Source organism: Pongo pygmaeus, chromosome 4, assembly GCF_028885625.2.
Source record: "Pongo pygmaeus isolate AG05252 chromosome 4, NHGRI_mPonPyg2-v2.0_pri, whole genome shotgun sequence".
Taxonomy (NCBI): domain Eukaryota; kingdom Metazoa; phylum Chordata; class Mammalia; order Primates; family Hominidae; genus Pongo; species Pongo pygmaeus.
The window spans coordinates 19,883,457-19,907,528 of NC_072377.2; the positions used below are offsets into that span (position 1 = coordinate 19,883,457).

General features: G+C 35.3%; 1 protein-coding gene across 3 annotated transcripts in view; it reads right to left on the bottom strand.

Moving 5' to 3' along the window:
- CDH18 (cadherin 18) overlaps window positions 1-24,072 on the bottom strand; it is a 525,645-nt gene that overhangs the window by 77,525 nt on the left and 424,048 nt on the right. For all 3 annotated transcript variants that reach the window (XM_054488979.1, XM_054488980.1, XM_054488981.1), the window contains one exon: window positions 15,957-16,210. In XM_054488979.1, coding sequence (XP_054344954.1) covers window positions 15,957-16,210 — 254 coding nt within the window. The remainder of the gene's footprint in view (window positions 1-15,956; window positions 16,211-24,072) is intronic.

The window sequence follows — 24,072 nt, forward strand, 5'->3', positions numbered from 1 at the left end:
GAACTATGTGATACAGCAGAGAGAGCCATAATCCCCCTGGGAACATAACTCCGTTGTCCTGGGAACCACACCCCCACCCTCCACAGTAGCCACAGCAAGACCTGCCAAGAGTCTGAGCTCAGAAAAGCCTAACCCTGCCCCAATCTGATGGTCTTTCTCTACCTACCCTGTTAGCCCAGGACAAAGTACATAATCTCTTGGGAGCTGTATGACTCTGCTGACTCCCTGATCCTCCGTATACAACCACAGCTGATGTGCTCTTGAAAGCACTACCTCCTGGTTGGAGGCCAACCAGCACAAAACCAGCACACGTAACAAAAATACAACCAAGGACCCTCACAGAGTCCACTTCACTCCCCTGCTACCTATAATGGAGTAGGTGCTGGTATCCGTAGCTGAGAGACCTGAAGATGGGTCACATGACAGGACTTCTTGAGACACTCTCCAGTATCAGCCCAGAGCCTGGTAGCTCCACTGGGTGGCTGGAGCTAGATGAGAAATAACAATCATTGAAATTTGACTCTGAGGCAGCCCCATCCCTAGAGGAAAGGGAAGAACACCACATCAAGGAAACACCCTGTGGGACAAAAGAATCTGAACAGCAGCCCTGAGTCACACATTTTCCCGCTGACATAGTCTACTCAAATGAGAAGAGACCAGAAAAATAATGCTGATAATATAACAAAATAAGATTAACACCCCCAAAAATCACACTAGATTACCAGCAATGGATCCAAACCAAGACTAAATCTCTGAATTGCCAGAAAAAGTTTTCAGAAGGTTGATTATTAAGGCAATCAAGGATGCACTAGAGAAAGGTGAAGTTCAATTTAAAGAAATCAAAAAAATGATATAAGATATGAATGGAAAAATCTCCAGTGAAATAGATAGCATAAGTAAAAAACAACCACAACTTCTGTAAATCAAGGCCATACTTAGAGAAATGCAAAATGCACTGGAAAGTCTCAGCAATAGAATTGAACAAGTAGAAGAAAAAACTTTAGAACTTGAAGACAAGGCTTTCAAATTAACCCAATCCAACAAAGAAAAAGAAAAAAAAAATAAAAAATGAGCAAAGCCTCCAAAAAGTTTGGAATTATATTAAATGAACAAACTTAAAAATAACTGGTGCTCCCAAGGAAGAAGAGAAATCTAAAAGTTTGGAAAAACTAATGTCAAGATGAAGGAAAGAATCTTAAGAAATATGTGGAAAAACAAACAAACAAAAACACCAGGTAACCTATAAAAGGAAAACCTATCAGATTAACAGCAGATTTCTCAGCAGAAATCCTACAAGCTAGAAGAAATTGGGGTCCTATCATTAACCTGCTTGAACAAAACAATTCTCAGTCAAGAATTTTGTATCCAGCAAAACTAAGTTTCATAAATGAAGGGAAAATAGTCTTTTTCAGACAAACAAATGCTGAGAGAATTTACCACTACCAAGCCAGCACTACAAGAACTGCTAAAAGGAGATCTAAATCTTGAAACAAATTCTCAAAATACACCAAAATAGAATCTCCTTAAAGCATAAACCTCAAAGGACCTATAAAACAATAACACAATTAAATAAACCAAGGTATTCAGGCAAAAAATAGTATAATGAATAGAAAAGTACCCTACATCTCAATACTAACATTGAATGTAAATGGCCTAAATGCTGTGCTTAAAAGATACAGAATGGCAGAATGAATAAAATCTCACCAACCAAGTATCTGCTGTCTTCAAGAGACTCACCAGACACAGGACTAATATACTTAAGATAAAGGGGTAGAAACAGATATTTCATGCAAATGGACACCAAAGGCAAGCAGGAGTAGCTATTCTTATATCAGACAAAATGAACTTTAAAGCAACAGCAGTTAAAAAAAGACAGAGAGACTTTATGTAATGATAAAAGAACTAGTCCAACATAAAAAAAATCACAATTCTAAATATATATGCACCTAACACTGCAGATCCCAAATTTATTAAATATAAAACAGTTACTACTAAACCAAAGAAATAGATAGACAGCAACACAGCAATAGTGGGGACTTCAATATTCCATTGACAGCACTAGACAGGTCATGAAGACAGAAAGTCAACAAAGAAACAACAACCTTAAACTATATCCTAGAACAAATGGACTTAACAGATCTTCAAAGAACATTCTACCCAACAACTGCAGAATATTCATTCTATTCATCAGCACATGGAACATTCTCCAAGACAGACAATATGATAGGCCACAATACAATTCTCAACAAATTTAAGAAAATCAAAATTTGATGTAATTATCAAGTACTCTCTCAAACCACATTGGAATAAAATTGAAAATAAACTCTAAAATAAACCCTCAAATCCATGCAAATACATGGAAATTAAACTGCTTCTGAATGATCATTGAGACAACAATGAAATAAAAATGGAAATTTAAAAATTGTTTGAACTGAATGACAATAATGACATGACCTATCAAAACCTCTGGGATACAGCAAAAGTGGTGCCAAATGGAAAGTTCATAGCATTAAATGTCTACATCAAAAAGTCTGAAAGGGTACAAATAGACAATCTAAGGTAACATGTAAAGGAAGTAGAGAAACAAGAACAAACCACACCCAAACACAGAAGAAGAAAAGAAATAACAAAATCAGAGCAGAACTAAATGAAATTGAAACAAAAAACACACAATACAATAGATAAATGAAACAAAAAGCTAGTTCTCTAAAAAGATAAGTAAAAATGATAGATCAATAGTGATATTAACTATAAAGAGAAGCAAGAAGATCCAAAAAAGCTCAATTAGAAATGAAACAGGAGATATTAGAACTGATACCACAGACATACAAAAGAGTATTCTAGGCTATTATGAACAACTTTATGCACATAAAATAGAAAACCAAGAGTAGATGGATAAATTCCTGGAAATACACAACCCTCCTAGATTAAACAAGAAAAAAAATAGAAACTTTGAACAGACCAATAACAAGCAGTGAGATTGACATGGTAATTAAAAAGTTACCAACAAAAAAAAAGTCCAGGACCAGACAGATTAATGGCTGAATTCTATCAGACATTCAAGTAAGAATTGGTACCAATCCTACTGACACTATTCCACAAGATAGAGAAGGAGAGAACCCTCCCTAAGTCATTCTATGAAGCCAGTATCATTCTAATACTAAAACCAAAAGGTGACATAACAAAAAAAGAATACTACAGACCAATACACAGACCCAGATGAACATATATACATCAGACCCTTATGAACATAATCTAGGAGGGTTGTATATTTCCAGGAATATATCCATCTCCTCTTGGTTTTCTAGTTTACTATGAACAAAGTTGTTCATAGTAGCCTAGAATGCTCTTTTGTATGTCTGGGGTATCAGTTGTAATATCTCCTGTTGCATTTCTAATTGAGCTTGTCTAGATCTTCTTGCTTCTCTTTTTGGTTAATCTCACTAATGTTCTATCACTTTTATTTATCTTCTTAAAGAACTAGCTTTTTTTTTCATTTATCTATTGTACTGTGTGTTTTTTGTTTCAATTTCATTTAGTTTTATGCTCAGATCTTTGTTATTTCTTTCCTTCTGCTGTGTTACAGACCCTGATGAACAAATATGCAAAAATCTTCAACAAAATACTGTCTAACAGAATTCGACAGCATATCAAAAAGATAATCCACCATGATCAAGTAGGTTTCATACCAGGGATGCAGGTATGGTTTAACATCCATGAGTCAATAAATGTGGTACACCACACAAACAGAATTAAAAACAAAAATCACACAATTATCTCAATAGATGCGGTAAAAACATTTGAACAAAATCCAGCATCCATTTATGATTAAAACATTTATAAAAATCACCAAAGAAGGGGCATACCTTAAGGTAATAAAAGCCATCTATGACAAACCCACAGGCAACAGGGAAAAGTTAAAAGCATTTCCCCTGAAAACTGGAACAAGACAAGGATGCTTACTCTTACCACTTCTCTTCAAGCACTAGAAGTCCTAGCTAGAGCAGTCAAATGAGGGAAAGAAATAAAGGGCATCCAATTGGTAATGATGAAGTCAGATTGTTGCTGTTCGGTGATGACATGATCCTATACCTAGAAAATCCTAAAGACTCACGCAAAAAGCTCCTAGAACTGATAAATGAATTAAGCAAAGTTTCAGGATACAAAAATAATGTGCACAAATCAGTAGCTCTGCTATACACTAATAGTGACCAAGCTGAAAATCAAATCAGGAACTCAACCCCTTTATAATAGCTGCAAAAAAAAAAATACTCAGGAATATATTTAACCAAGAAGGAGAAAAACCTCTATGAGGAAAACTACAAAACACTGCTGAAATACATCATAGACAACATAAACAAATGGAAACATATCCCATGCTAATAGATGGATTCAATCAATATTGTAAAAATGATCATACTGCCTAAAGCAATCTACAAATTCAATGCAATTCTTAACAAAACACCACCATCATTCTTCACAAAACTAGAAAAAAAATCCCAAAATTCATATGGAACCAAAAAAGAGCCTGCATAGCCAAAACAAGACTAAGCAAAAAGAACAAATCTGGAAGCATCACATTACCTGACTTCAAACTATATTATAAGGCCATGGTCACCAAAACAGCATGGTACTGGTATAAAAATAGGCACATAGACCAATGGAACAGAAAGGAGAACCCAGAAATAAAGCCAAATGCAGCCAACTGATCTTTGACAAAGCAAACAGAAATGTAAAGTGGGAAAAAGATACCCAATTCAACAAATTGTGCTGGGATAACTGGCAAGCCACATGTAGAAGAATGAAACTGGATCCTCATTTCTCACTCTTATACAAAAATCACCTCAAGATGGATCAAAGACTTAAATCTAAAACCTGGTAACATTGGAAAAATCCTTCTAGAAATTAGCTTAGACAAAGACTTCATGACCAAGAATCCAAAAGCAAACACAACAAAAACAAAGACAAATAGATGGAACTTAAAGTAAAAAGGTTCTGCACAGTAAAAGAAATAATCAGTAGAGTGAACAGACAACCCACAGAGTGGGTGAAAATCTTCACAATCTATACATCTGATAAAGGACTAATATCCAGAATCTATGAGGAACTTAAGCAAGTCAGCCAGAAAAAAAAAAAAATCCCATCAAAAAGTGGGCTAAAGACATGAATAGACAATTTTCAAAAGAAGATACTCAAATGGCCAATAAACATATGAAAAAAATGCAACATCACAAATTGTCAGGGAAATGTAAACCAAAATCGCAATGTGATATCACCTCACTCCTGCAAAAATGGCCATAATAAAAAAATCAATAAATAATAGGTGTTGGCATGGATGTGGGCAACAGGGAACACTTTTACATTGTTGATGGGAATGCAAACTAGTACAACCACTATGGAAAACAGTGTGGAGATTCCTTACAGAACTAAAAGTAGATCTACCGTTTGAAACAGCAATCCCACTCCTGGATATCTACCCTTAGGAAAAGAAATCATTATACAAAAATGGTACCTTCACAGGTATGTTTATAGCAGCACAATTCGTAATTGCAAAAATATGGAACCCCAAATGCCCATTCATCAACGTATGGATAAAGAAAATGTGGTATACATATACCATGGAATACCAGTCAGCCATAAAAATGAATGAAATAATGACATTTGAAACAGCCTGGATGTAATTGGAAACTATTATTCTAAGTTCAATGACTCAGGAATGGAAAACCAAACATTGTATTTTCTCACTCATAAATCGGAGCTAAGCTATAAGGATGCAAAGGCACAAGAATGATACAATGGACTTTGGGGACTTGGGGGAAAGGGTGTGAGGGTGAGGGATAAACACTACACATTGGGTTCAGTATATACTGCTCAGGTGATGGGTGCACCAAAATATTAAAAATCACCACTAAATAACATATTCATGTAATCAAACATCACCTGTTCCCCAAAAACCTATTGATTTTTTTTTTAAATAGGCCAAAACAGAAAACAAGTAGTTGTATGACTAAATGTGTTATAATTAAGTTTGGCCTATGGAAAAAAATCATTTTATATCAGATAATATCTTTAGCTATGTGCTCTTGGACCATTCAGCCTTCAAAGTCTAAAGACATGTTCATCTATGAAAGAATAGAGTTGTCTTAGTCATCTTTATGTCCCCTTGAGTTCTCAAGTATCATGTGTTTATGACATTGAACAATAAAACCATTAACCAATTTCAGTGTTCTAACATCAGCAATATGTAACGTGATACAATTCCAAAACACAGGCTAGAGACAAAGACTTTTGATTTTAAGCAAGAATTTACTTGCTGTCTGTCTCTACTGGATTTGCATTAAATGTCCATAATGGACTGTTTCCTTTGGATCAGAACACAATGGCTGAGTTTTGTTGATGATACATTGAGGATTGCCATGAAGAGAACATTGAAATAATTTTATATTATCAGTAAGGTAAACTTTTATAACTAAATTTGGTCTATGAAAAAATGTTCTTGTATATTAGATATCTTTAACATGAACACAGTTTAAAACATATTTACCGGTTATTTTTCATCTTTGTTTTCAAAAATTTAAATCCTGCATTCAAACTCTTAATAATTTCTTTTCACTTTCACTCTTGAACTTTGCCAAAAGACCTTATCATTATTTTAAAATCTCTCTTTTTTTTTTGCTGTTATAACATCCAAAATAATTTGGCATTTCTAATCCAACTCATCATCAACTATGTGAAAATTTCAAAAGTAGAGAAGAAAGCAAACAAAAAACAAAAAGAAGTGAATGCTTCCAGTATATTCACTGTACCATTATTTACCAATAAATTCACCTCACCAAGGTCACAATAAATCTCTGAATAGGCTGAGAAAATACTTTTAATACTTTGCATCCATTTCTTTAAAAGTATCCCTTATGTTCCAAAAATATTTTTAAATCTGGCTAAGTTTCCAATATGTTCACAATACATTTGGGCTACAGTTTATTTTATAGGTAGTATCATCATAAGCATTTGAAACAATTATGGAAAATGTTTAATCATTTATTGCCTTAAAGTTATCATTCAAAGAAAACATTCACATCCTCAAAAAGAAGTAAATGCATAGATACATTCAGGTTATAAATCAGATGCAAAAGAGGGAAAGATGGGGCATATACTCATTCACATAAATTCAGCTGCTAAAGCTTCTCATCATATAAGAAATGTTGATTCAGGGACTCCAACTTCTTTTATACTAAATCAAGTAATGTACATCTTTAACTACAATATGGAGAAACTATAAAATTAAGAGCAAGTTTATTACTAAGATGCTAAAGTCAAAAAAAGACTTGCCAGTTAGCATCCCCTTTTCCAATGTGTGGAGTAAACCCATAAAAGGGAAGGCCCCAGGTAATGGCATTTGATTAATGGTTCTCTGAGCATTTATAATATACATTTGTTTCTAATTTTTGATACTTGATTTTTGTAAATGTAGTCATTTAGTTTGTTTGTTTTTATTTTTTATTAGCTATAGTATATAAGAGGGAGCACATTGGGCTATAAAAAGAAAGTTTTCAGAGTAAAGCAAAATTGGATTTGCATTAAAATATCATGTTATCACTCTGAAAACAGAATCAAGTTAGTTAATTTTTTGAACTCTAGTTTCTTCATCCATAGAATGGAATCAATAATACAGACAGTGTCAGTGTTGTAAAACAGTTTATGGAGTGATATATAAAGTCCATGGCCAACAGACAGAAGACAATGAATGGTAACTATTTAATAGTCATGTGTCATAAAGCCACATTCTCAAAAGCTCTCTAGCTTCTTGTTTTCAACATGGGATTGCTCATCTCTCAGTAGCTAATCTGTGAAATTCCTGAATTCTATTTGTAATTTGTGAGCAAATGGTGTAGCCTGTTTAAATGAAAGAATTCACTGCTGGTAAACAGCCAGCCTCTAATTTTATTTTTTCAAAAAGGTGATGATTGGAGAAGAAGGTGGAGCAAGATAGCAATAAAGAACCCTACAAAGATTGTCAACCCTGCGGGAACACTGAATTGAAGAACTTTCCACAAAACACCTTCATAAGGACTAAAAATCAGGTGACTGATCACAGTACTTGGTATTAACATTATATTAATGAATGGGGCACTGAAGAGCACAGGAAAGACAGCCTTGAATGGCTTACACAACCCTTCCCTCATCCCCTGGTAGTGGCAGCAGAGCACAAAGAGAGAATCTGTGCACTTTGGGGAGGGAGAACACAATGATTATGAGACTCTGCATTGGAACTCACTACTTCCCTGTTATGGCAGAAAGCAAAAAGGGACGGAACGCAGCCTGCACCTATGGAGTGAGCCTTTAGACCAGCACAGGCTAGAGAGAAATAATCCAATCCAGTGGTTGAAACCTGAGTTCTGGCTAGCCCCACCACTGTGGGCTAAAGCACTCTGGGTTCCTAAATGAACTTGAAAGGCAGTCTGGGCCAGAAGGACTGCAATTCCTGAGTAAGTCTTGGTGCTGTGCTGGGTTTGGAGCCAGTGGACTTGGAGTGCAGGCGACATAGTGAGAAGCCAGCTAGAGTGGTCAAGGGAGTGCTTCTGCCACCCCTCCCCCAACCCCAGGCAGTGCAGCTTGCAGCTCTGGGAGAGATCCCTTCCTTCCACTTGAGTAGAAGTGAGGAAGGGGTAAAAAGGACTTCATCTTGCAACTTGGATACAAGTTCAGCCACAGTAGAATAGAACAGCAGACAGAATCCTGAGGCCCTAGCTCTCAGACAACATTTCTAGATACACCTGGGCCAGAAGGGAACCTGCTGCCTTGAAGGGAAGAACCCAGTCCTGGTGGAATTCATGACCTCCTTACTAAAGATCCCTTGGACCTTGAGTAAGCATCAACTATAGCCAGACATTACTCATCGTGGACTTTTGATGAGAATGAGACTCAGGTGTAACCCAGGGTATTCCCAGATATGGTGGCTATGGGGAGAGACTCTTCCTGCTCAAGGATGGGAAAGGGAAGTATAAAGGGGAGTTTGTCTTGCAGCTTGGATACCAGCTTGACCACAGAGGGGTGGAGCATCAAGCAGCCTCCTGGGGTCCCTGATTCCAGGCGTTGGCTCAAAGGAGAGCAGTTCTAAACCCGCCCTGGGCTAGAGTGGAGCTAACTGCCCTGAAGGGAGAGACTCAGTCAAGGCAGTGTTCAGCACAAGCTGACGGAAGAGCCCATGGGCCTTGAGGGAAGATGGGTGGTACCCAGGCAGTACATACCACAGCGGGAGAAACTCCTTCTGCTTGAGAAAAGAAGAGGGAAGAGTGGGAAGAACTTTATCCTTGTGGCTGGGGTGTCAGCTCAGCCACAGTAGAATAGAGCACCAAGTAGATTCCTAAGGTTCTCGAATCCAATCTGTGGCTCCTGGACAGCATTTCTAGACCTGCCGTGGGCTGTGGAACATGAGAGCTAACATCATTGAAGGGAAGGACACAATCCTGGCTGGATTCACTACTTGCTAACTGAAGAGCCCTGGGTCTTAAGGGAATATCAGTAGTAGCCAGGCATTAGTAATCAGCGGTCTTGGGTGAGATCCAGTGATATGCTCATTTCAGTTCTGACCCAGTGCAGTCTTGGTATTGATGGCTACAGTGATGCTTATGTCACTCCTCTGCTGAGCTCCCGGCAGATCAACATGGACAGAGAAACTCCATTTGTTTAGGGGAACATAAGGGAAGAGAACAAGAGTCTTTGCCTAGTAATCCAGGGAATTATCTTAGATTTTACCCAAGACCACTACAGCAGTACCTCCACAAGTCTTCAGAGTCACAGCATTACTGGGCTTGGCACACCCCCTAATGCAGATATAGCTGCAATGACCAAAGACTTAGATCATAACACCCAATTAATCCCCTTTGAGGACTTGGAAGAGTCCCCAAGAATGACAGGCACAAATAAGCCCAGTCTGCAATAACTACAATAAATGACTCTTCAGTGGTGCTGGGAAAACTGCATATCCATATACACATAATTGAAACCAGACCCCCATCTCTAGCTATAAGCAAAAATCAATTCAAAATGTATTAAAACTTAAGTCTATGAACTCACACTGTGAAACTCTGAAGAGAGTATATTGGGAAAACTCTCCTGGACATTCATCTGAACAAAGATTTCTTGAGTAATATGCTGCAAGCACAGTCAACCAAATAAAAAATAGATAAATGGGATCACATCAAGTTAAAAAGCTTCTGCACATCAAAGAAAACAATCAACAATGGAAAGCGACAACCCACAAAAATGAAAGAAAATATTTTCAAATTATCCATATGACCAGCGATTAATAACTGGAATATAATTGAAGCTCAAACAAATCTATAGAAAAAAAATCTAATAATCTGAATAAAAAATGGGCAAAATATCTGAATAGACATTTCTCAAAAGAAGACATACAAATAGCAAACAGACATATAAAAAGGTGCTTAACATCACTGATCATCATAGAAATGCCAATCAAAACTACAATGAGAAATCATCTCACCCCAGTTAAAATGGCTTATATCAAAATTACAGGCTATAACAAATGATGGCAAAGGATGTGGAGAAAAGGGAACCCTCATATCCTGTTGGTGGGAATGTAAATTAGTACAACCACTATGGAGAACAGTTTGACAGTTTCTTAAAAGCTAAACACAGAGCTACCTATGATGCAGCAATCCTGCTGCTATGTTTATATGAAAAAGAAAATGTATTAGTCCGTTTTTATGCTGCTGATAAAGACATACTTGAAACTGGGTAATTTATAAAGAAAAAGAGGTTTAATGGATTCACAGTTCCACGTGGTTGGGGAGGCCTCACAATCACGGTGGAAGGCAAAGGCACGTCTTGCGTGGGGGCAGACAAGAAAGAATGAGAGCCAAGCGAAAGGTGAAACCCCTTATAAAACCATCATATCTTGTGAGACTTATTCACTACCATGAGAACACTATGGGGGAAACCGCCCCCACGATTCAATTATCTCCCACCAGGTCCCTACCACAACACGTGGGAATTATGGGAGCTACGATTCAAGATGAGATTTGGGTGGGGACACAGCCAAACCATATCAGAAAGGAAATCAGTACGCTGAAGAGGTATCTGCACTCCCATATTCACTGCAGCACTAATCACAACAGCCAAGATTTGAAAGCAATCTAAGTGTCCATCAATAGATGAATGGATAAAGAAAATGTGGTACATATGCACAATACAGTAATTCAGCCATAAAACAGAATAAGATTCTATCATTTGCAACATAGATAGAACTACAGGACATTATGTTAAGTGAAATAAGCCAGGCACAGAAAGACAAACTTCACATGTTCTTACTCATATGTGGGAGCTAAAAATTAGAACAATTGAACCCAAGGAGGTAGGGGTAGAATAATGGTTGTCAGAGGCTAGGAAGGGTAGTGGTGGTGGGGCGGGTAATTGGGGATGATTACTGGGTAAAAAATATAGTTAGAAGGAACAACAGCTAGTATTTGATAGCCTGACATGGTGACTACACTCAACAATAATTTATTTTACATTTTATATATAGTTTATATTGCTGCAAATTACACATCTTGTTTAGAGTTGAAACAGACAAAACCTAGACATTATATTTTCTGTGAAATCTGAAGAGTCTTACTAATAATTTATAAAAGGACAATGGCAAAATACAAAGACTGAAGTACAAAAGTACAATAGCAAAATACAAAAGACCGAAGTCAGGAAGCTTTTCACAAATGCTTGCAAAGCTCAAACTCCCTTTCATTACCAATTCTACAAACTTGGAGTTAATTGCATTTCAGGGCACATTGCAAAGTACATCTTTTCAATGTGCTTTTCCTTAATTAGTACAAACATTTGGTCCCTGAGAAAGGTGGAAGTATAGGCTTGCTTTTGTTTTTGTTAATGTTTTCTGTTTTTTTATTCACTATTTGCACCCAGAGACTCATGTGAATGACACATTTATGTTAAAATCAAGCATAAATATTATGTAAATTATGCCCCCAAACAGCAGCTATGGAGTCTAATTATTTTAAGGCAGCTTTAGCATGATTCATTTTAGTTCTCTAACCAAAACAAAGCAGAAAGAATATTTCACATGCTAATAGATTTATGCTTCCCTTCTTAGCATTTGGAAACTATGTACCAATCATCGTTGCATCCCAACAACCAGGAGAGTGCATGTTTCATATGAATGTTCATTTAAGTGCTCCCAATGATATAGGACAATTACTGAGACAATTAGTGACATCATATTTTAATTGATTGAAAGTACACATTGAAACATTCACATGACTATTCATGTATATGATTTGTATATATAGACACCTATCTCTGAAATATCTTTTCAAAATTTCTTCCCATGAATACAATTAGTACTCCAGTTTTACCAATTTGTCAGTCAGTTTGTTTTACTCTACGTCAGGTTTTCTCAACATTAGCACTATTGACTTGGGGCCAGATAATTTCTGTGGGAGTTGTCCTGTGAGTTTCAGAATGTTTAGCACCATCCATGACTTCCACCCCTAGATGCCAGTAACACCCTACCTGCTACAAGCTGAATGCTTTTATCCCCCTCCCCCAAATTCATATAGTAAACCGTAATGCACAATGTAATGGCATGTGGAGGTACAAACTTCTGGAGGTGATTATGAGGTCATGAAAACGGAACTGTCATGAATGGGATTAGTGCCCTTACAAGAAGAGCTTAGAGCTAGCTACCTTTTTCCAAGATGTGAGAATACGAGACGTTGGCAGTCTGCAATCCAGAAGAGGGCACTTACCACAACCCGACAATTCTGGCAACCTAATCTCAGACTCTCAGACTCAAGAACTGTGATAAATAAACTGCAGTTTTTAATAAACCACCAAGACTATGATCATTCTTCTTAGCAGCCAAACTGACTAAGGGAGAAAATTGGCGGGACATTCATTATGTGATGTGTGCTCTCATAAAAAGAAATAGAAGAGTTTGCTTTCTTTCTTTCTGCTCTTCACTATGTGAAAATATAGGGAGAAGAGGGCTTTCTGCAAACCAGGAAGCAGACACTCACCAGATACCAGATAGGCTGGCCCTTTGATCTTGGACTTCCCAGCCTCTAGAACTGTGAGAAATAAATGTTTTTTGTTTATACCACACAGTCGAAGGTAATTTGTTATAGCAGCCTAAAGTGACTAAGACACTATCCCAAGATGTAATAACTAGGTATGTCTCCAGACATTTTCAACTGTCCCTTGTAGGGGGGTGGATTTTGCCCCCATGTGGGAATCACAGTCCTATGTGGGAAAGGGTGTTTTCATATATGTTGGAACATAGAGAATAATGCTAAAACATGTTTGTCCTTGACCTCAATTTTTCCCCCTTGGCCTACATTTCACCACATATATTTTACCTTTCACATGATTTTAAATATTGTTATTGTTTATTTTGAAATGCAAATTTTCCTGTCATTGTTTTGGTTATAATTATCAAAGTTTCTCTCGTTTCTCTCCCTATTGGCACTGCTGCCAGGATTAATTTCAAATACCTTACCATTGCAGAAAGCCTCTTCATGATCTGTATCTAATCTATCTCTCCAATCTCATTACTTGCTATTCCCACAGGTAACCCAAGCTCCTCATGTACAACAAACTACAATTCTTTCCTTCATTCTTCATTTCTCTAATTTCTAATTGGATTATGAACCTCAATTCAATTTTCCTCAGCTCATTGCCTCCAGAAAGTTTTGGAATACATTCTCCATGCACACCTCCCTCAGACCATTATTACCCTAAACACAGTGTGATGGTTAATTGTACATGTCAACTTGGCTGGGCCACAGGGCCCAGATATTTCATTCTCTTTCTTGGAGAATTATGCATGATACACAATGCATATTTTTTTCCAAGTCTATTTCTTCCCTGGAGTTCAAGATGCTGTGTGTGTGTGTGTCTGTGTGTGTGCGCACATGTATAATTCTTTATCATGAGGACTACTATAATATTGCACGTTACAAGTGATTAAAATGATTAAAACATAGTCTAAGAGTGATTGCTATAGTCACCCTACTGATCTATCAAACACTAGGTTCTATTTCTTCCATCTAAATGTATATATTGGTACCCACTGGACTGTACATTTTAAAACAGCTAGAAGATAATGATTTGAATGTTCTCAGTGTAAAGAAACAATACATATTTAAGGTGATGAATTTCATAACTACCCTGATTTGATTATATGAATGTGTCAAATTATCACATGTATCCCACCAAATGTACAACTTTTTTGTATTAATAAAAAATAAATTAAACAAATGGTTGCACTTCCTATTTTTTTAAATAAAGAATTACAGAAATTATCATTAGTATCAACTTTAATTTAAAAAATTATTGTCAATATTTATTTAATATTTTCACAGCAAACTTATATCATGACCTATCTCTATTCCCAAAAGATATTGGGTGCTTTTGGTAAAGAAAGCCTCATTTGTACAGATCTTTTATGATGCTACATTTTTTTAAAACCTGAACAAATTATACTTACTGTTTGGGGTCAAAAGTATAATTAAAAATGTGGCATTCTATGGAATGTTGAAGCAAAATGGGCTTTCCTTTGGTTGAGCAACGAAATATGTTAATTTTGATTTCTATTCCTTAGAGATTGATTTCTGTAACTTGGTATATGCGTATTATTTTGCATAGTTTACTGATCTTCCTTCTTCAAGCATTATCTAGCTCTTGCTGTTAGTATGACAGGATACAGTTTCTGCACTTGCAGATGGAGTAGGATTGTTGAATATCTACATTTGTGCACAGAAATTGCTTTACTACATGTATGGGTGCTAGGGGGATTATTTTTAACTGAAACAGTCATGCTTTTGAAAAAGAAAATTCAGAGCTTTTACAAATATCCCATAGATAATGAGGAGACTATTTAGCATATTAGCTTTTGTTAAGTGAATGAAAACCAAGGATTTCATGGTAAAAATTAGAAAGATTATTAAGGATTTTAACCTTTCTAGGGACAGGATTACCATGTGTATAAATACAGGATATCTAAGAAGTTTTACACATGTACACAGCCTTTCTGATTTTGTTATAAATGAGGCACACAAAAAAACTCTTTTGATAATGCAAAAAAGCTTTAATTATCTCTCCAGCATGATGTACTAAAATAATACAAATATTATTTAGTGAGCACTTATTATATACTGGGCAAAGTGTTAAGTCCTTTATTTTAATCTAACTGAATTGTATCAACATATTTATGTAGCATTATTATTCTTTGCTCACATATTTGGAATTTGAGATTCCACATGGTTGAATGACTGTAAAAGATCATTCTGCTAGTAAGTAGACACAATAGAGTTCCCACACTGATTTTCCTGCATTCAGAGTTTTTTGCACCCTATACTGTCTTTGACAAGTTAGCATTTATTGAGTGACTACTAGGTGCAGGCCTCTTTGCTGAGTGCTTTATGCACATTGCTTCATACATCCTCACAACACCTCTGAAACATAGACATTATTTTTCCACTTTCACATATAAAGAGAAAGCCACACAGCTAGGCTGACCAAAGGAACCAGAGTCAGTTAGAGATGAGTGTTATCCCCAAATCATCACGTTTTGTGCTATATCTATACTTCCTATCATTAAGGGAGCAATAGATTCTCTAGTTTGTGATTAAATAGCTCTACAACAATTTTCTCAATCAATTACGCTCACATCCATTAAGTCAAATGGAAAAATTAATGTGTGGTCAATAAGATATTCATGGAGACAGCAAAATATGTTCTTAATGTGACAAAAATCCATCTGCTAAGCTACACAGTTAAAAATCAATTAATATTATAATTTAATTATATTAATAGAAAACAACATAGAAATAAAACATTTTAAGTGTAATTTTATTCATGTTTAATTAATGTGAGAGGCAATAAAATTCTTTATATGTCTAAATGATTGAAGCATGCCATACCTTACTAAGCTGTTAGTACTGTCAGGATCTTGTGCCAAAACTGTACCAACGACGGTCCCAATCTTGGCATTTTCGTAGACTTCCATGACATAGGAAGGCATGGAAAATAGTGGTGGTTCATCTACATCCCCAACAATGATCTTCAGCATAGTAGCATCTTTAAAAGGACCCAAGTGAGAAAAGCGAAAATCAAGATGTGTATTTGCTCCTTCTATGTTGAGGGTATATGACTTCTTTTTCTCATAGTTCAGTGGCTGTGGGGAAAAGAAAAATAAGATTATGACTTTCATAAAAAAATAAGATTATGACTTTCATTATTTTTCAAATATGCATTATTTTTTCCTTTTTAGAATAAAATAATTGAGATAGACATAAGTCATTCTAGCTTTGTACTAAAACGAACTATGAAGATTATTTTAATAATAACATCTAAGGCATAAATGGAACCTCAGCATTTTGTATTTAGTGCAATAATATGTATTTGGTGTTATGGACATCAATAGGAAGAATACAAACTCAGATTCAGGAATGTGTGAGGACTGCTAGGTAATGTTTTCAAGAGGAAGTGCTTTTTCAGATAAGAACTAAACATTTGGAAAGTGTTTAGCCTGATGGGCATAAAAGGCTGTGTGAAACTAAGATGAACAGATGTAGTTTTAAAAGTTAAAAGCTCCCATGGTGAGGTGAGTGAAGGTGATTCAGAGACCAGTCTTCCATTTTAAACTGGGTGAAGTATCCACTGATGCTGGTCTTCCTGTTAAAGATCTGTGAGAAACGGCAGAATAGAGAATTTTCATTTCTATTTATGCCACTGATTTTGTACAAGCCTGCTTCAATCTCAAAGTGTCTTTTCTTGGCAGGAACAGAATGGTCATTCCCTGTGGAGAAATTGAGGCATTGTCCTTTACATTAAGGGCCAATATTGTAGTCAATTCAGGTTGTTATAACAGAATACCATATACTGGGTGGCTTAAGCCAACATCAATGTTCCTTTCAGAGCTGGTGTCTGGCAGGCGTCCTCTTTCTGGTTTACAGACAGCCTCTTACTTGCTGTATCCTCACACAACAGAGAAACCATCTCTCCCTTGTCTCTTCTTATAAAGACACAAATCTCATTCATGAAGGTTTCACTCTAATTACCTAATTATGTCCCTAAGAACTCACCTCCAAATACCATCATATCACACTGGGGATTAGATTTCAGCATATGAATTTTGAGGGAAGAAACATCCCTTCAGTTCATAGCAACCAAGCAAAAGCTAACTAGAAAGAGGATCCTTATCAGGATCCTGTAAACAGAATGATCAGTACTATAATATTTATAATAAGTTCTCCAATTTTTCCGAATTGCCTTGGAAAATTGGCCTTCCCAGGGGTTGGAGATTACACAAGAGGCAAAATATCATTCCATTTCCAAACCATATATTAAGAACCTGAAAAACTAGGGTCACAGGGACATTGATGAGGATAAGCCACTACAATATTTTACCAGTTCCCAAAAAATATGTATCTTTATATCTTAAAAATTCAAATTATCAGAAATTGATCATATACACAATACACATGCATTTATATATGACATAAACATTATGAATTTCAGATTATATATTTTTCAAGGAGTTATTTGCTTCTTAAGTTTATGACCTATCAATTGGAAGTCATTTTTTCCCTAAGGTATCCACGCTAGAAATAAATTGCCAAAAAAACTAATACCTATCTTGTTTGAGGAGTTGCATACTCTTTTTTTTTTTTTTTTGAGACGGAGTCTTGATCTGTCACCCAGGCTGGAGTGCAGTGGCGAGATCTCAGCTCACTGCAAGCTCTGTCTCCCGGGTTCATGCCATTCTCCTGCCTCAGCCTCCCGAGTAGCTGGAATTACAGGCGCCCGCCACCACGCCTGGCTAATTTTTTGCATTTTTAGTAGAGACGGGGTTTCACCGTGTTAGCCAGGTTGGTCTCGATCTCCTGACCTCGTGATCTGCCCACGTAGGCCTCCCAAAATGCTGGAATTACAGTGTTGTTAAATTCAGTCATTTAAACTACTGGATGCCCAATTAAATGTAAATTTAGGATAAACTGTAGGGTTTTTAGTATATTAATTGTCAATTATCACAAGAAACATAGTTGTACAAAAGTTTATTGGTTATTTATTTAAAATTAGAATGTAATTAGATGTCCTGTACTTTATTTGACAATGCTAATAAAGATGCATTCATATTCCAACATTCACCCTGGTGATGATGGTGGTTGGTATCAAACTCACTTGGTAGGGAAGAGAGAAACTACCAGCAAGTATAACATGGGTATGTATTCGCAACTCCTGTCCTTTAAATTTTTTAAAAGTTAGCTTTTACTCATATGAAATTGTTGATATTAAAAATGTATGATGACATATACAAAAGATAATTTCATATGGTTCAGTCTAGCATAATTATTTATCTCTCAACTATCTGAGCATTCCTGGAATCATCCCACTTGAAATGTGTTTTGTTTTACTGGAATGGTGCTTAGAATTGTCCTGTGGGTGCTGAGAAATGAAGCTGCTTAATGTTGCTTAATATTTGTATTGGCTAATTATTTTCTGTTAATCCTACTATATTACTTTCGTAGGGATGACATAATAAATTGCCACAAACAGGTTGGGTTGTAACAACAGAAATTCCCTTGAAGTTCTGAAGTCACTAAGTCAGAAATGTGGCAGAACCACACTCTCTCTGGGAACTCTAGACAATCTATTCCTCACTTTTTTCAGTTTTTGTGGCTGCCCTAGCCTGCCCCAGAAGAAAGATACCCCTACATGATTGGACACTCAATTTATATTGTAATTCAACCGCTTGCAGGATGAAACTCCAGGTTTAATATCCAGAAATCATAACTTTGCAGTTATAGGTGATAAAGATTTCTTCCAGAGGAAACATAGAAGACTTTGGGTACTTTATGCACAACGTAGGGGCAGTGGCAAGCAGAGCTACAGACTCAGAGAGCAAAGTATTGAGCCGTACAAGAATCAGCTCAAAATGGATTAAAGACAATGTAAGACCTAAAACGATAAATCTACTAGAAGAAGAAATTGAGGGGAAACATTCATGACATTGTTCTAGGCTGAGATTACTTGTCTATAACTCAAAAAACATAGGCAAAGAAAGCAAAAATAGACAAGTGGGAATGATCAAACTAAAGAGCTTCTTCATAGCAAAGAAATCAAGTAATAGAGTGAAGAGATAATACATGATTTGAAGAAAATATTTGAAAATTGTACATCAGATAAGGGCCAATATCCAAAATAATGAAGGAACTCAAACTACTCAATAAAAAAAAATACAAATCACTCTATTCTAAAAATGGGCAAAGCACTTAATAGATATTTCTCAGAAGATGACATATAACTGAGCAACATATATATGAAAAATTTCCTCAATATCTCTAAACATCAGAAAAGTGCAAATTAAAACCACAGTGAAATATCATCTCATGCCTTTTACAGTGGCTATCATCAAAAACATGAACGATAACAAGTATTGGCAAGGATGTGGAGAAAAGGAAACACAGGATTGTGGTTTTGTAAATTAGTACAGCCATTTTGGAAAAAAGTATGAAAGTTCCTCAAAAAACTGAAAGTAGCATTCCCATAGGATCCAGCAATCCCCCGACTGGGTATATAGCCAAAGGAATTGACATCAGTATCCCAAAGACATGGCTGTACCCTTATATTAATTGCAGCATTACTCACATTAGACAAGATATGGAAAAAAACAAAGTATTCATCCACGAATAAAAGGACTTTAAAAAATTGTGGTGTAGATACACAGTGGAATACTATTTAGTCTGTTATTTAAAAAAAGGCTCTGTCATTTGTAACAACATGTGTGAACGTAGAGAACATTATGTTTAGTGAAATATGCCAGGCACAGACAGACAAATACCATATGATCTTAGTTATGTATGGAATCTAAAGTCAAACTCATTTAAGTAGAAAGTAGAATGGTGGCTACCAGAGGCTGGGAATAGAGAGGTGAGTAGGAAAAGGAGAAACACTGGTTAATGTGTACATTGCTACAGTTAGGTAGGAGGAATCAGTTCTGGTGTTCCATATACAGCACAGTGACTATACTTAATAATAATGCACTGTAACTTTCAAAATATCTAAAAGAGAGAATTTTAAATGTTCTCATCACAAGTAGATGATAAATATTTGAAGTAACAGATATGTACCAATCACATTGTACATCATAAATATTTATAATTATTATTTGTCAATTAAATATTAAATAAAACTTATGAAAAAAAGAAACATAATGGAACTTTCCATGCTGGGTTTTAAACATATTTGGAACTTGTGACTTTTTTATTTCTTCCATTTTCCCCCTGTTGGAATGTCAGTGTCTATAACTGTTATCTTATGCCTCTCCTACCATTGTATTTTAGATAAGGATAATTTGTTTTCTAATTTCACAGGTCCACAGATGAAGATTTTTGTCCTAGGATTCAAACTATCTAGAGTTTCACCCACACCTGATTAAGATAATGAGATTTAGATTGAGATGATGAGTTTAGAAATGTTGACCTGTTGATAAATAGATAAGGTTTTGGACTTCGAATTGATTTTGTAATAGATTGATACTTTCGGGATGTTGGGATGGGGTAAATACTACTGTACACATGGGAAGGACATGGCTTTCGTGGAGACAGGCTATAGTGGCCTAATGGCAACCCTGCAACAAATATGAATATGGCAAATCATGCAATTAACTTATATAGTAAACTATAAGAAGAGGTGATAATCCTCCACTATTTAGGTAGGTTTTAAATTTAATGACAAGGGTCCTTATAAGAGTGGCCAAGGGAGATTTGGCAGAGAAAATGTGATGAGGTCATATGACCACAGAGGCAGAGAGAGGAGTGATGTGGCCATGAGCTGAGGAACAACTGGACCCTTCAGAAGCTGGAAGAGGCGAGGAATGGACAGGTCCTTAGAGTTTACCAAGGAAAGAGGAAGTGCAGTCCCACTAACTCCTGATTCCAGACTTCCGGCCTCCAGGACTGTGAGACAGCACACTGATTTCTCGAGTTCCTCAGTTTATGGTCATTTGTAAGAGCATTCCTAGGAAACGAATGTAAATTTGTCTGCTTTATATAGAAACATAGTAGAAATTTTCTTTCTTTTCAGTGTGTTGAAAGCTTTAAATAGTATTGCAGTTATGTGCTCTTTCAGGTTTGATAGAATTCCTTAGTGAATTATTGGGTCTGATGTATTTGGGGAAAATTCACAAGCTTCTCATTTTCTTATTCAGAAATCAGTTTATGTGTGTTTTCTGTTTCTTCGAAGTTTCTCTTAGCAACCTACCCTCAAAATCCTGCATATTAAATGTATTTGTGTAGTTAAGAAAATATTGTTATAATGTTTTCAAGCTGCTTATTTTGTCTTTTATGTATCTTAATAAGATTAGCTTAGGTTTATTTTTTAAACTTTCCTTCCAAAAAATCAGGTTTGAATCTATATTTTTGTTTACTAGTCTTTATTCATTTTCTTCTTTTATTCTCCATTATTAGTTACATATTTAATTCATCTAATATTATTCTTTTTAGTCTATGTCTTTGATATGTTTAGAATTACAAGTATTCTTTCGGAAGCACTTAATTTGTATCCCACAATTTCCATATATGTTCTTTCTTATTATAGTTTTTTTCCCAGAAATTGTGCAATTTGTTGTGCCTTTTTTTTTCTGTGATTTGAGAATTCCTGAAGTAGAAGGTTGTGGTCGTTGCAGTTAATACATTTTCAGATTAAGGTCATTATTTGTTTTCTGATGTTTTTCACTAATTTTTAGTTGTATTTGGAAAGGAGCATTTTATTTGTACTATTTTAACTTTGAATCCTTTAATGAGATAGTCTTGAAGACTAATACGTAGTCAGTTTTACTAAATATTCTATAGGCACTTGAATTAAATGATATAGCACCAGAATGCAGAGAATGACTTATTAAATATATCAACCTCCTTATTAATTACATTATTTGATTATTCACATTTTAAAATACTTTGTCTATCATGGACTGAAATTTGTGAGCTATAACCCTCTACAATTCTGTTTATAGACATATTTCTTTGTCTATATTGTGATTTCTTCTTTGTGAATGTTGGTGAATAACATGCAACAGAGAGATTCATACTCACAGTGAATGGCTCACTTTAGGATTGTAAAGTGTTTTTCTGTTCCTTCTTTTTATGATTTCAGTTTGGATCCCATCACTGTGGGTGCTGAAATCATATCTCTTACTTTCCTTTTTATGTATGTGGATTTTTATTATGATCTTTTTTTTTTGTTTTAGATACATCTGGTTTCCTTGTGTGAAGTTCTATTTTTGTTTATATTTTTTTCTAGTGACTACCTCCATTCTTATAAATTTAGATAATATTTTGTTATCACCATACAATAAACAGCAATTAAAATAAAATGGACTGTTTCCATCTCCTCCCATTTCACGTAAATATTTGTAACTTTTAATTTTTATTTACTTTTGTACTCTTAGTAATGCTTATAGATCTAATACTTGACTTATTACCTCGGACTTATATTCTTTCATTCTTAGTTATTACTAATAATTTTTTTTTAACTTACAATCCTATTTTCTTAGGAAAAGAGGTATTGTTTCTACAGTTTTTAAGGTATATGTTTACATTCTGATAAACTACCCTGATCCTGATGTTAATCACAGTCAGTGTTCCTGCTTGTCATTACCCTTTAGTACCCACAAGTATTTCTTGGTAAGATACATTACTTCCCAATAAAATATCCTTCAATCCACCCCCCCCAAATAAATATAATTATTTATTGTTTCTAAATACAGAATTTTACATTGATCCCAATTAAAGGTGCTAACTAATATTTAGGTAGATTATTCCATCTGGTCAGAAGTTTGTTTAGTTTCATTTTATTTTTAATGACACAATAATTATACATATTTACAGAGTATGGGATAAAATGTAAACTATTGACATATGCATACAATGTGTAATAATCAAACTAAGGTAATTAGCATATTGTAATGTTCAAAGTTTTTGGTTGTAATTTCCATACTTGAAGGACAATGTGGGTGGATATAAATCCTTTGGCTGAATTTATTTTCTTGAGTATCCAAAGTCCACACATGTTTAAAAACAATTTCCCATGCAAATATTTCACTGACCCCTTCCCATCTTTGAAAAGTTGGTTCTTTTTAATTTCTAAACTCATAACAATTAAGGCAAACCTATATCATTAACAGTTGGTATGGACTGACATCTTGTATTATAATAATATATCATGTCTACCCAGTCTTCTCTAACAGAAAGAATATTATCTAATTCATTTCATAGTCATGTATCCAAAATAATTCCTAGCACATGGCATTTCATTAATAGCTCTTTCTCCATCTCAAATACAGCTGTTTTCAGTGTACAGAAAGGTGCTATTACATGGTTTAGATTTGATGGATAAAAAATTTAATATTATTTTTGAAATATAATACTTAACACTGACCTGTGCCCTAAACAATTAACATATATTAATTTATTTAACCTTCACAACACCTCTGTGAGATATAATTGTTCCCATCTACAAATGAGGAAACTAAGGCATAGGAAAGTTAAGAAACTCCTTATGGACAATAGTCTGTAAGTGATATACTTGGGATTTAAACTCAGGCAGAGGAAGTGTGTAAGTTGTGTCCTTAAGCACTATGTTATCCTGGTGGAAATCTAAATAGCAAATAAGTAGTGTAATATAATGTTTCATTTTGATGATAAAGATAAACAAATTTTTTAGTGGAATATAATAAATTCACCATTAAAAGATACCTTCATCATCTTTCAAGTATTATTATTAAGTTAAAAATGAACTGATACGTTCACTAAACTTAACTACTACAACTCTGAGTACCTTTGTAATTTCTTTAATTCTCAGATGCATAAGCTAAGAAACTAAAATGCTATTGATAAAATTGTTTATCTTCTCAGCCCTTGCTAGAAGTGTTTATTCTGGCATAATTTTTTACTTCCCCAGGCAATTGGGCTTCTCTTACTTTTCTTTAGCTACTGCTCTATATCCTAATTTAACAGCTCACTGTCAGCAAGCTGA